Raw genomic sequence first — 13,960 nt, 5'->3', positions numbered from 1 at the left:
TATATGTATCTCTCTTTCTCCCTTCTCTAACTAAACGTGTACTTCTATATCCAAGGAATGAGGAGGAAAGGGAACCTACAGAAAGACAACCGAAGACACTAGCCAACCCTAAAATAATGTAACAACAAATGCACTTACCACGCGCTCCGTACCTTGCATCGACTACGCCCATAGGGACTGTTTAACTATACGAGCATCGCCTTGCTATGCCTGGAGAGCGTTGATGCCTCTAGTAGCTATCCCATAAATTGGGGGAACCTACATGTAGATGTTTGTCTGATCTATCCTTCATATTATACTTGTAATACACAATGCGTTCTGTCTTCAGATCTCTTCGACTTCGATAACTGACCGCTGGGGCGAGTAACTTACAAAGAGACTCCAACTTCAAAGCGACTGGATATCAATGGCCCACGTTCGAAATGAACCGTTGCAAGAAAATGTTGTCTGACTCTTATGTACTTTGAAGTAGTATAAGACGAAGAGCCGAGGTAGCGCCGTTCGGTTGTCTCTACTTCAAAACGTACTTTCCATCATTACAATATTATTATTATTATTATAGCACTTGTCCGGCAGTAGGCTAAACTGGCTTGTAGAATCTTGGAAGCCGAGTCCGTTTGTGCTCACTATTTCGCAGTACACTGAACATTCCGTAACATAATCAATACCGACTAAAGTTAGAATTGAGATGTTGAGAAATGGATTTCAGCCTAGTTTCCGTAGCTCGAACAAACGGAAGAGACCATGACGAACTGGTGGTAACCGTAGTAGAACTAGACGCGCTCTGATGAGTTTTACAAGCCAGCCGTTCTATTTAGGGAAAGACAGACAAAGGCATCGCATCGTGCGGTGCTGAATTACTTGAGATGAAGCCAGAGCTATGGCTCTCGGTGCTTGCTTAGGTAGATGTGGTACGAAATGCTGGCAAAGCACAGATTGGTTAGCCTCACTCATTTCCTCGTCGGCAAGTGCAATTATTTGGTGCTCCACAGTAAACATACACGAGTCTAAGATTACGTGTGGTAGAAATAACATGGCTATTAAAGTTGGGAAATCACCTGTTGAGAGAATGTTGGCAGGACCCTTGCAACACGATATTACAGTGTTTGCAAGTTTCTTCCGGAACCTTTTTTTAACAATAATTATGCATGCACCACCTGCCAGTGCGACCGACCTGATATAAGTCTGAGCGCCTTCGTGGAAACCGATACTGCTCTCCGATCGCTCGCGCTTCTCGGCCGTGACGGGATCGTATCTATGATCCACTATTGGGCGTGCGCGCCTGGACTGCCAATGACGCAAAATAGATTGTGCTTGGCAAAACCTACGTAATAGACCCTGACTGGTGTTACACTCTCTATTTGATCAAATTTGAAAAGCAAACCAATGGGTGAGTGCAAACACTGGTACGTGCGGTGTAACTTCTCTCTTTCAAAGGTCAGCATCGCTTGTTTCACAGGAACTCTCAAAGCGGTCTTCACAGGCTACACTCTTTCAAAGGTCAGCATCGCTTGTTTCAGAGGAACTCTCAAAGCGGTCTTCACAGGCTTCACTCTTTCTCCACGCTACTACAACACACACACACATGTGCACGAGCACAATATTAACACGGGACAGTTGCGGATCATCTGGCTCTTGAGTCTTACGCGAGTTGAGGGATCAAAGTACGCACGAACGTGTGCCCGTGTCCAGCAGCAAGTTAGTTCGAACACTTCGCCCTGGGCTTGACACTGAAATCACTTTCGCACATTCATCAAGCTAGTGTGAGACATGGCCTGTGGTCCTGTGGCGTGCAAGGTGCAGAAGGCCTTGGACAGAATAATCCACCAGGCAAGTTGCAATAGCGGACCAGTCCGACTAGAGCAATCTGGTCGGGTTGACCGCGCCGCGGCGCCGCTGGGACTGGCTTTCCTGTTCGGGGAATTCCGATGGTCCCGGTGAGATCTGCACGCACGTGATACAGGCCGTTGGTGGCTAGCACGAGCAGAGGATAATGGTGAATTCAAGAGGTGGAGCCGAATGTCAACAGCTCCAGAACCTCCGTCCATCATAGGACCATGCCAGTGACGTCAAACTGCGACGAAGTGGAAACTTCCCTTGGATAGCGGTAGCAGAGATTTTCTGCTCGCCATGCGAGCACAAATGAGAGGCGACCCGGGGGCATAATTTTGTGACACTGTGGGATGCACCTTTGGTCTACAGTATCTTCAGCAGGGCATCCAGATGACTTCTGGTGATTAAATTTTGATCACACACTGCGACAGGACCACGGTATAAAAGCAAGTGTGATGATGATACGAGGCAGTTGTGAAGGTAGTGAGCCCGTCAGGTTTCTCTCGTCCTCTTCGTCCTCAGTCGCAGAGTAATAACGCCACAATACTCGTTATCCGTTCATCGGCTGAATAGTGTCTTTTAACATTTCGCGGAGCCTTGCCACTCTCAAGATTGAATCTGCCCAGGCTCTGGGTAAGGCCAAGCAAGATTACCCCGGTCGATAGATCTTCTGGATACACTGCCATAGCTCAAACTTGGAAGGTTTCACGTCTTCGTAGAGAGTTAGCTACCTTGCAAGACCTGCCTGCTCTCGACTTCTACCCAAGTGCTGTGCTTCTGCAACCAGGGTCTCGTAAATTTGTAGAACTCCTAAGCAGTTCGACCGGGTGTTCTCTATCCACAGACGGGTAAGAATATCTCCAAATGGGTCTCGAACTAAAGTATTGCGTGTAGTTATAGGTTCCACAGAATCCTTGAGGTCAGTCTTATTAACAAAGACATGAGGTTGATAAAGGCGTGTATCCATTTCTAACCAATATCGCACCTGTATCCGTATCTTATTGATATCGAGATTCCCTTGCCGTCGTTCTTGCGCGTCGTTAAATGTTTCATTGGCCCATTGTGTGTTTCTTCCTTTTTATAATGTCGTCGTGACAGGATCAGACATAATTGGCCGTTTGATTCACGCTGTAGACATGTGATACCAATAGTTTGAAGTACAAAGGTACTACTTTCATTGCTTATAACACCAGAAGTAGCATACGATCAGTGCAATAAGCTTGGATATGCAATGAAATCATGATTGGAGTGGATACACGTTGTGTCACAGGTGGGAAAGAATACAAAAAATGTTTTGGAAATCTGCGTGGATTGCCCTAGTAACAAAAGTAATACCAAAACATACAGCAAATCAATGTGTTACTACAATCTGCCATATGCTACCCTGCCACTTTATTTTCCCCATGCAGCTTGGCGATGTCGGACAGCGAATGCGGTACACGGGCCAATGGCCTATCCCACGAAATGAATGGGGGAGCCGCTGGTACTGATGGGACAGAAGGGAGGACATACACCCTGCCAAAGAAACTGCAACGGTTAGTAAATCTAGCCTAAGAACTATCTCTAGTACGACCCCACAAATGAAGTTCAGGGTCTGGGGAGGCAACCATAGCAAACCGAGCATGAAGTGCCAGACGAAACACCCAATTTGAAGCTGCAGAATTATCGCCTGCACCTTTACAATTCAGGTTCAATGTTGACAAAGCTGATGCACCGAATTGAATGCGGCTGTGCTCCATGCGACTGGAATAAGGCTCCACAGCTACAGGTATAATACTGTCACCATTGAGTCGAATCCCAACAGAACTAGTAGAACTTTGCTGAAAGAAATTTGAACCCAGCTGCTGTGGAGAAAATTCTGTTTGTGGTCTATTTTAGCCTACCCTGAGCCCTAACCAACAGATAACAGACCTAACCAACAGATCAGATTCCCACAATGCCCCTTTTGGGTTCTAGAGCCACATGTATTGTACTTGTAGGAGTGCAAATCTTGCCATGACAACTTGAAATTACACGGACATCGACTAAACGTTCCTTCCCCAAAGGCATCTCACCTGTCGTATATGTACATGCACATGTATCAGCGAACACAATCTCAAGGAGCGAATCGAGTCGAAAAGAAGCCAATTCAAGCCATCCAACAAATAGAGCATTATTATTTGATTCACCCACCAGTACATGTAAGATTTAGATTTTTGATTGCTTTCGCATCGTCACTGACCAGTGTATGGCTTATTGGAAGAACCTGCTCATAATAACGTCATACCAAGTTAGTGTTGATTCTGCATGCAACACACTTTCCAGAGTGTGGTAATCGCCGCTAATACCAAGAGTCATCCAATGACATAGTCAGCGGCAAAGCAGTGATACTACACAGAGGAGGCAAATACACGTGATCGCTTGACTTAAATGGCACAGCTGAAAACGTTGTCTTTCTCTAACCATACTTGTGTGTTTTTGAACAGCGGCCTAACCTGGCCATTCCGTCAACACAGCCTGTACGAGGAGCAGCACAACACGCCGTGTCTTGCCGATTCAAGTTCACCGAGTGCCAGTAGCGGAGAGGTACGTGCTGCAGATCTAGTTTTGCTAGGGGAAATCCGACACGAGTTGCAAAGTCAGGGCCCTGGACCAAATCCCATGATAACTCAGGACTGTGTTTTATTCTACTTGCGTACGTGTATTTGCCGTAGCACGCCACTCTGAGGACAACACATCATTCAAGATCCGTACACGCACTGGGTGCCACAATCTGTACTCTGGGCCGGATTTTAACTAACCCAACAGTAGGATCTACATACATGTACATGTACATGTACATGTAGCATGACTACCGTTCGTTCTATACAAACGCACAGTTGCGTGTACATTTTGCACACGTATACCATCACATGTCTGATTCATATCGTCTTCAGGATAAGACAGTCAATGACTTACAATGAAAGTTTTGCCTTGGCCTTGGCTTTGAAGCCATGTGCACACACATCTAAAAAGGATGACGTGCTCTAAATGTGCTAAATGTCGACCAGATCACTGCACACCCATGTTGCTGTGCTACCTCCAGCCACCGAACTTTGGAACAGACTAGATATGCGAGTAACCCCAGCACGTCCCCAGCACGTTGTTATTTTGTAAATAAACAAACAAACAACAACAACAACAACAACAACAACAACAACAACAACAACAACAACAACAACAACAACAACAACAACAACAACAACAACAACAACAACAACAACAACAACAACAACAACAACAACAACAACAACAACAACAACAACAACAACAACAACAACAACAACAACAACAACAACAACAACAACAACAACAACAACAACAACAACAACAACAACAACAACAACAACAACAACAACAACAACAACAACAACAACAACAACAACAACGTCCCCAAACACCACCACTATAATGCTGTGTCTGCTTCATTTCTTTATTTTCTTTCGTTGTACTCTTGTATTCTTTTCCCGAAAACATGAAATTTCTCTGAGTAGGAGATCACCTCGACAGGCCTAGAGTAGAGCCTCTGTATAATCCTTGAAATACAAATACAGAGAAACCTGTCTAAGACGACCGCTCAAGGGACCTTCAATATGTGGTCTCTGCTACCAGGTGGTCTCCTTATCCAGGGTCAATTGACTGGAAATAGCATCCCTTGGTCTTGGTTCCAGTGGTCTTCTAGGACAGGTTGTCGCCATATCAGAGTGGTCGCCTTGACAGGTTTCACTGTACAAAATACACATATACATGACCAATTACATTGTCACCAACAGCGCCACCCCCAGAACCACCCCCACTTATGCCCCTGCCAGCAGGACAACATCACCACCCACTTATGCCCCTGCCAGCAGGACAACATCACCACCCACCAAACTACAGTGCTACTCGATAACAATCCGGTTACGGTGAGTGGCTGGACTGGATTTCATTTAGCAGCACTGCACATACAACATCCCCACTGCGTTCACTTCGTGAAATACAACTTCGGGTTGTTGTTTTAAATGCACCTCACTGCCTTAAAGTTTCATTGCAGTCCCTGAAGTAGAGCACAATGTGTAACTTTCTGGTCGTCTCTAGGACATCACTGATGGACCCGCTGCTTCACTGAACGTGGCCACTGGCGCCGAACTGAATGCGGCACGGACTCCCAGAAAGCGACGAAAGCACAAGATTATGCGGAAGCTTCCCCTGATAGGGCTGCTCCTCGCCCTGCTCATCATCGCGATTCTCGCCTGTGCAGTAGTGTACGTACAGCAGTCCACAGATACGAACCCGTCAGATGGAACTAAGTCGCGTCAACAGGCCAGCGAGATACGCAGACAGTTTCACTTCAACCTCAGCATCGGCCAAACGTTCCGGTCTCGGGTGCATTTCATTGCTAAAAGGAAGCCTGCTTCAATAAAGAAGTCCGCTTTAGGGACATGCAGGAAACGCTCACCATATCTCAGTGTGACCTGTGAGAGTATAAGCTGCAATCATGGGGATCCCGTTTGGTGTGCTCAAGCAGACGCGGCTTCTCAGTTAGATATCAGTGTGTTGGGGCACACCAAGAAGAGTGATGTGAGGTGTGGCACTTCTGAGGAGTATATCCCCAACGAGGAGCTCCTCGTCCTGCTCCAGGTTCCTGCCACTAGCATGTACGTATCCTTTGACAACTCCGCACCTACTCAAGCCCCTGCAACCGGCCTTAGAAACGCCAAATTTCTCCTGTACGACCTTGGCAACGGGACATTACATCAGTTGATGTCGGAAGCAGGGGAGAATGGTCTTCTGCATCAACTGCGTTCCAGAGGCAACGGTGTCTGGAGTGTACATCCAGTCGTGAATGGCAAAGCTGTATTCATAGGGGACCTCAAATTCCCGGACAATACGTTCATGTGGCCAGTGGCCTGAAGACAGCGGCGACCAGTTACATGTAGGTTGTAACCGTGAGTGAGTGAGCTTTACTCCGCAGCATGGGGCGAGGAGGGCTGTAGTGTGGGCCACGAGGTACATGGCCTGTCTATTCGCCTTCCGCGTCCACACACCAGTTGTGGCCCAACTGAATTGACGCGGCGTGAGACCGTGCACAAACGTCATTCGCCATGAGTGAGTCCATGAGTGCATTTGAATAATTTATACCTGTAGTATGTTTCTAGCGCCCAATCTGCATGCGCAGAATTACCGTATTTCCAGGCATGGGAAAGCCTCATATCAGCCCCCTCTGCCTCATGGTTTCTCTCTTGCCATGACTTTGAGTAGCAGGAACCTTCACCGAGCTGTCCATATTCTTGGGAAGAGACACTCTGCTACCATGGGCGTTGACTGCTCTGCGTAGATACATGTAGGTTATCACGAGGAATGGCATTGTATTCATAAGGTATTAGACAGTAAGGAATGGATGGTCATTCCACCTCCGTTCTCTCTATTGTCGAGGAACAAGAGCCGATTTCCAATACACAGCGTGATACAGTGACACAAGCGTGTACATACCACTATTTCGAAGTCACTCTTTGCGACCTACCCTGCAGTTTCACACTTCCACAATAGTATGCTTTTTTATTCCCGAAGCTATGCAAAAGACGTTACGTCTTTCAAATTTTATTTGTATTTGAAAGACTTGCCGAAGGCTTGGTCTATCTGGGCATCTGACAATGAAGACATCTTTCACACTCATTTACACTGTACATTTCTTTTCGGGCATATACTAGGTAATGAGAATAGCGGTATACTATGTAAAGTTCATCCACCGTCCGTAGAGGGCTCAATTGGTCGAGGGCAAGGAGCGGAGTCTTCCTTCTGCCTATTACAATAATGTTAGTCTCTGGGATTGTTCTGGACATTTTCAATATAACTCATGATGGTCACGCTTGGCCGAAAAGTAATATTTTTCAATTAAAACTGATTGATCTGACGATGTGGAAACAACTTTTATTGAGATCAAACTGCTTTTCATGAAGCTATTCGGTGTTTCGGTGGCCGCATCATTTCCCATAAGTTAACACTAGTAAGGGCAAATCGCATGGTAATCCTAAATCGCATGGTAATCCTACTCGTCGGGAGAACCAATTAGGGCAAACCAGCTCTCTTGTGTAATCAGCTAGAAGCGAGCCCCCCCCCCTCCCCCCCCCCCTGAAATAGGTATATTTCACCAATGCACTCCACAGCATGCCGGCAAACGTTTCTTCTGCGCATCTGGTATATCGCTGGTTATTCCTCTCTTTCTTATTCAGCTGCTGACCGCTGGAACTCAGTTCCGGTATCGGTCCGCCTTGCTGCTTCACCAAGTCAATTTCGGATCGCAATCCTAGATTGGCTAGGGTACCCCGTATTAAAGGAGACCATAGGTCTGTGGGGACTGCTCTAGATAAATATGAATAAAAATACTATACCATCGCTCTTAGGCTTAGAACTACGTGAAAATTCATGTTCCCAGTTTCTTTCATTTCAAGTTCCTTCCGAAATTTAACGTCGTTTCCGGGCCAATGTGTGCTAATGGTCTGTGGGGTACACGGAAATAGGAGACGAATGGTCGTGCTAATGGTCTGTAGGATACACGGAAATAGGAGACGAATGGTCGATAGTTTCCGACAGTGTTCACTACGAAGATCTATTTCTTCTCCGGTCGTTTTCTTTGAAGCTTGAAGCACAAACGAGAAGCCCTGTGCTGTGGCCTGGGAAGACTACCTACCAATTCCACAATACCTGCCTGATTGTACAGCCACTACACTACACTACACTACACTACACTACAGTGGTCCCTCTATAATCCGGCACCATTTGTGCCACGGAAATCTGCTGGATTAGGGAGGGTGCTGGATTAACAAATCTGATCTACTGCTGCAATGTGCATGAAGAGGACATTTGGCTACTGAACATTGTGCTGGTTTATAGAGGGTGCTGGATTATAAAGTGCCGGATTAGAGAGGGACGACTGTACACTACACTACATTACACTACACTACACTACACTACACTACACTACACTACACTACACTACACTACACTACACTACACTACACTACACTACACACTACACTACACTACACTACACTGTCCCCGGGGAAAATTGCGGAAAAAATCGCAAAAAACGCGGGGAAAAACGCGGCATAATATGGCATAATTTGCGGTGAATTTGCGGTAAATATGCGGTAAATATGCGGTGAATAATATTGATGTGCGGCAATTTTCAGTGAGTATGTAGTGAAATCAATCAGTTACAAGTCTCTGGTGTAAGCACTCGTCATATTAAATTTTGAGTAAAAAGCCGTAGTCCACAGGCCCAAAGCAAAAAATGCAATTTCTACGTCCTGGTTCGATCAAGGGAGCTTGAACAGATTGCCGTGTGCTACGGCTACGTTTCTGCTGCACTGGCGCTGCAGGCTCCTTTTCCGCCATCCTTCTACTCCATGGCAGACACTAGACACGGAAATAAGCGGCCAAAGAAGACGAGCTGTGGAAGAATCTGTCAGCTTTCGACTTTGTTTCGAGTTCGCCAAATTCAAAAAATTCAAAAAAATCGCCACGTGCATGCACCACGTGCACGGCGGGAAATTATGTGCGACTTTTACGCATGCCCAAAATGTGAAAACACGAGATCTGTGCAGGCACAGAGCGTTCGTCAGCCGAAGAGGAAACCACCCACTGTGAGGCTCAGCACCACCGCACGGACTCAATTCTTTCACCAAGATACCCCCCTCAGCTAGCTCTATCGGTGTTGTGAACCCTGCAAGATTCTCTAAATTGTCAGGATCGTACGACCACACGGCACGAGGACAACTCTTTTCCTTTACATAGTATATTTCACTTCATCTGATAATTAACAATGAACACTAATAACACCAGCTATTTATAGCATGCAAAACAGCGTACATGCAAAACATAAGCAGATAAAACTGGACATAACAGCGTATACAGCAAAACGCACACAACGCATATAGCGTATGCCATGCAGCAACATCAGCGGTACGGCGGAGTCGAAATACAACATTTCAACGAATACAATGCCATAAGCGCGAAGGCCTTTCCCAATTGAGAACTGGTGGTTTACAACATTCTCCCCACCAAAGGGCTTCTCACCGCCGTACAACAATGCACACAAGTCAAAAACGATCCGGGGCTCTGACTACGCGCCCAGAACGCGTTATCTCCTGCTGCCGTGGTGGTGGTAGCGGTGCTTACGGTTCATACGCTGGCTGCTGAGGGACGATAGCAGGTTGAGCGGTATCTGCAAGCCCAGGAGCCACGTCCTGTGACGATACTTCTAACGGCACTAACCTTTGGATCGGCCTCAACAGGGTACTGGTACTCAACTTAACCTTGGCAACACGACGCTTACCATCTCGACCAGGGAATAACTCGATGATCCGTCCCAAACGCCAGAACTGTTTGCGCTTGGTATCATCGAGAACAAAGACAACATCACCCACAGCTAAAGGGCGCGACATGGTCTGTTGGTGTTTGTTCAGCTGACTTAGGTACTCCACCTCCCAACGATTCTTGACATGCTCCAGTGTCCGACTGAGGTAACGCAATCTCGATGACATCTGCGCAGCGTCCAGGGTACCTGCTGGCTTCTCTGACGACATCCAGATGTCACCCATCATCATTGCAGGGGTTACTGGTGGCTCATCCAGGCTATCAGACACATAAGTTAGCGGACGACTATTCACCACTGCTTCAACCTCATACAAGAGGGTCTCAAGCTCCTGGACCTTCAGAAACGCTGTTCCCATTACCTTTTTCAAGGCACTCTTCACTGTACCAACCATTCGCTCATAGAAGCCTCCATGCCATGGTGCAGCTGGAGGATTGAACATCCATGGCACACCCAGTTTGTCAGATGCCGCCTTGAATGTTGTAGCGTTGTCAGACCTGATCCGAGACGGCAAACTACGTCTCGCGACAAACTTCCGAAATGCCATCAAGAATGACTCGGTACTTAAACTATCGACCACCTCCAAGTGAACTGCTCTGGTGGTGGCACACACAAACAATGCTATCCATACCTTCGGAGATGACTCACCACGGCGCACGTACAACGGACCAGCATAGTCGATGCCGGTAGTTGCGAACGGCCTCTCGTGAACAACTCGGTCTTCCGGCAGCGGCGGGCAGACTTCTGAGGCAGCCTTAGCCTTGTAGCGGCGGCATGTAACACATCGCTGAGTAATGTTGCGTAGCGCCCGTCGACCACCGATAATCCAGAATTTCTGACGGATGAACGACAAGACTCCTTCTACACCTTGGTGCATCCTTTCAACATGCATTTTCTCCAACAGCAACTCGGTCAGATGATGTTTGCCTAACAGGACTGGGTGCTTGGCTCCATACGCCAACTCGCTGTGCTGAAGTCGTCCCCCGGCTCTGAGCACTCCATGCTCATCCAGAAACGGTGCAAGCTGATACACCTTCGACCCAGGCTTCACTGGTTGACCTTGCTTGATCAGCTCAAGATCCTCAGCGAAACATGCGGCTTGAACGATGCGGTACAATACGTTGTCTGCTGCAAAATAGAGTTCAGCACGAGGCTCAGTGTGCTTCCACTGCAACATCCGAGTCACCATGCCCTGTGCCCTCGACCATTAATCGGAGCCACCATTCCTTATCAGATTCTCGACTACAGGTGGTGGCTGACACTCGTACTTCTACACTGGACTCATCTGAAGCTGCGGTTGAGGATGCGGTGGGCCAGCCATTGGGCTCCGTGATCCAGGTTGGTCCGCCCCTCCAGAACGGACTACGGATCTGCTGTGCACTACTCCCACGCGACGGTAAATCTGCTGGGTTGTGAAGGCCTGGGCAATGGTTCCACACAATGCCGACCTTCTTCGATATCTCTTGGACTTGACTGACGCGGTTAGCCACAAATGTTTTCCATTTGTACGATGGATTACTGATCCAATGAACGGTAGTGAGACTGTCAGTCCAGCCATAGACTTGCGTGACGGTCACACGCAGCTCCTTCACCACAAACTCAGCGTAGCGAGCCGCTAGACATACTGCTTGTAACTCAAGGCGGGCTAACGTGGGTGGAGACACGGGTACCACTGTTGTAAACCACCAGTTCTCAATTGGGAAAGGCCTTCGCGCTTATGGCATTGTATTCGTTGAAATGTTGTATTTCGACTCCGCCGTACCGCTGATGTTGCTGCATGGCATACGCTATATGCGTTGTGTGCGTTTTGCTGTATACGCTGTTATGTCCAGTTTTATATGCTTATGTTTGGCATGTACGCTGTTTCTGCATGCTATAAATAGCTGGTGTTATTAGTGTTCATTGTTAATTATCAGATGAAGTGAAATATACTGTGTAAAGGAAAAGAGTTGTCCTCGTGCCGTGTGGTCGTACGATCCTGACAATTTAGAGAATCTTAGAGGGTTCATAACATTTGGCGACCACGCCAGGATAGGAGCGAGCATGGCAGAGCAACTACACAATTTGGAAGCCAGCTTTATCGCCAATGGAGTTCGGTTAGGATTAGAAGGCGAGTTGTTGATGGAACATGTGGAGCAGAGGCTCCAACAGTACGAGGAGCGTGAGGAGCGCAGTGCCAGACGGCGAGAGGAGGCGCTCCGCACCGAGTTTGACAAAACACTAAAGGACATTAACGAGCGCATCGCCAATGCGTATGAGGGTGATGGTAAAGCCGCGATGGGAGGTACAGAGGAAGCTCCCAGTAACAGCGGGGGGCGTCAACCGTTGATGAAAATCCCCTCATATGATGGAACGCAGCCATTGGAGCGTTATCTTGACCTGTTCGAGGACATCTGCTCCAAGAACGAGTTCGAAGAAAGCGAATGGCTGCTGCGACTGCGCATCGCGCTAGCGGGTAGCAAAGCGGAGAGGATATGTATTGGATGCAATAATTACGAGGAAGCGAAGCGAGAGTTGCTCGCCTCGCTCGGAAAGACTCCGGATAAAGCGTGGAAGACATTGCTGACAGGCAAGCAGCGGTCAGATGAGTCGTTTCACCAATACGTTGTCCGTGTTTGCCAAGAAGTAGAAGTGTGGGCCACACTCGCTATGACAGAAGATGGCGAGGTGGACACCAAGTATAGCGCCGATATAGGTAAAATGTCCCCGGTGCTGCAAGCAATGGCAAAGCAGGTAATCTTGGAGCAATGCGGACCTGAGATGAAGACGTACCTGGTCGAACGGCAGTGCTACGGGATGTCACTGCGCCAGGTACAGGAGCACGGCGCGTCTTACCAGGTCGCGCACGGACGACAGGGTGATACTGCCAGGAAGCCAGTAGAACGATCCGTGCCAAGGCCCACGGCGTCGGCACAGTGCATGGCGATATCGGTCGCAGATGCAGAGAAGCAGCTAAAGTCGCTGCCACTGGAAGGGAGAAAGGGTTTTCTGCAGCGAGAGAGACTCTGCTGGAACTGCCTTAAGTATGGCCATATGGCCAGAGAATGTCGGTCAGGCTCGAGATGCACGAAATGCCAGAGGAAACACCACCTGCTAATACATGAGGTGTTGGATAGAGCAGGTTACAGCCGGGAGAAACCGACTGAGATAGTTACGGAGAAGAATGTTGGGTCGTGCTGTCTACACTCGCCAAGTGTGCGGCTGATGACCGGAGTGGCACGAGTTGAGGGAAGAACTCGAAACGCGAAGGTTCGCGTGTTCCTGGACTCGGGTGCTGAGGCGTCATTCGTGACTGCAGCGTTGGTGTCAGCCATCGATGCAGAACACGTTGGGGTTGAAAATGTAGAGGTGAAGCCGTTCGGCGCGGAACCAACCCAACAGCGCATGGATAAGTACGCCATCACGATCCAGGGTAGCTCCGCTAGCATTCGGGTACGCGCGTTCGTGAAACCAACGCTTGAGATGGACCTGAAGTGCGCAAGTCCGCAGACCATTGCCCAGTGGCACAGTTGGGGAGTAGAGCTGAGTGACAAGCCTCAACAAGGGACATCAGACGAAATACATATGCTGATTGGTGCAGACTATATCAACGCGGTACTGCACAGCAAGAAGGAAGTTAATGGTGAGACGGTGTGGAACACAGAGATAGGTAATGTATTATCTGGTCCAGCGTCTGCACTAAGTCGAAACAGTCAGCCGGTGACCGTGTCATGTGTCACAGCCCACATTGAACAACTATGGCAGTTGGATGAA

The 13,960-nt window shown here is 48.0% G+C and overlaps 1 protein-coding gene across 2 annotated transcripts in view; it reads left to right on the top strand.

The window, feature by feature from the left end:
* Window positions 1-7,599, top strand: part of LOC135823438 (uncharacterized) — a 10,269-nt gene extending 2,670 nt beyond the window's left edge. The window contains exons 1-4 of one of the 2 annotated variants that reach the window (XM_065336290.1): window positions 2,324-2,681; window positions 3,243-3,368; window positions 4,299-4,398; window positions 5,929-7,599. In XM_065336290.1, the coding sequence (XP_065192362.1) occupies window positions 3,250-3,368; window positions 4,299-4,398; window positions 5,929-6,744 (1,035 nt within the window). In that variant the 5' untranslated portion in view covers window positions 2,324-2,681; window positions 3,243-3,249 and the 3' untranslated portion in view covers window positions 6,745-7,599. Of the gene's footprint in view, window positions 1-2,323; window positions 2,682-3,242; window positions 3,369-4,298; window positions 4,399-5,928 lie in introns of those variants that run through there. The other variant, XM_065336291.1, reaches the window with a different exon arrangement.
* The last annotated feature ends 6,361 nt before the right edge of the window (window positions 7,600-13,960 follow it).

Source organism: Sycon ciliatum, chromosome 8, assembly GCF_964019385.1.
Source record: "Sycon ciliatum chromosome 8, ocSycCili1.1, whole genome shotgun sequence".
Classification (NCBI taxonomy): Eukaryota; Metazoa; Porifera; class Calcarea; order Leucosolenida; family Sycettidae; genus Sycon; species Sycon ciliatum.
The sequence above is the reverse complement of the archived record's forward strand: the minus strand, read 5'-3'. Positions and strand labels throughout refer to the sequence as shown.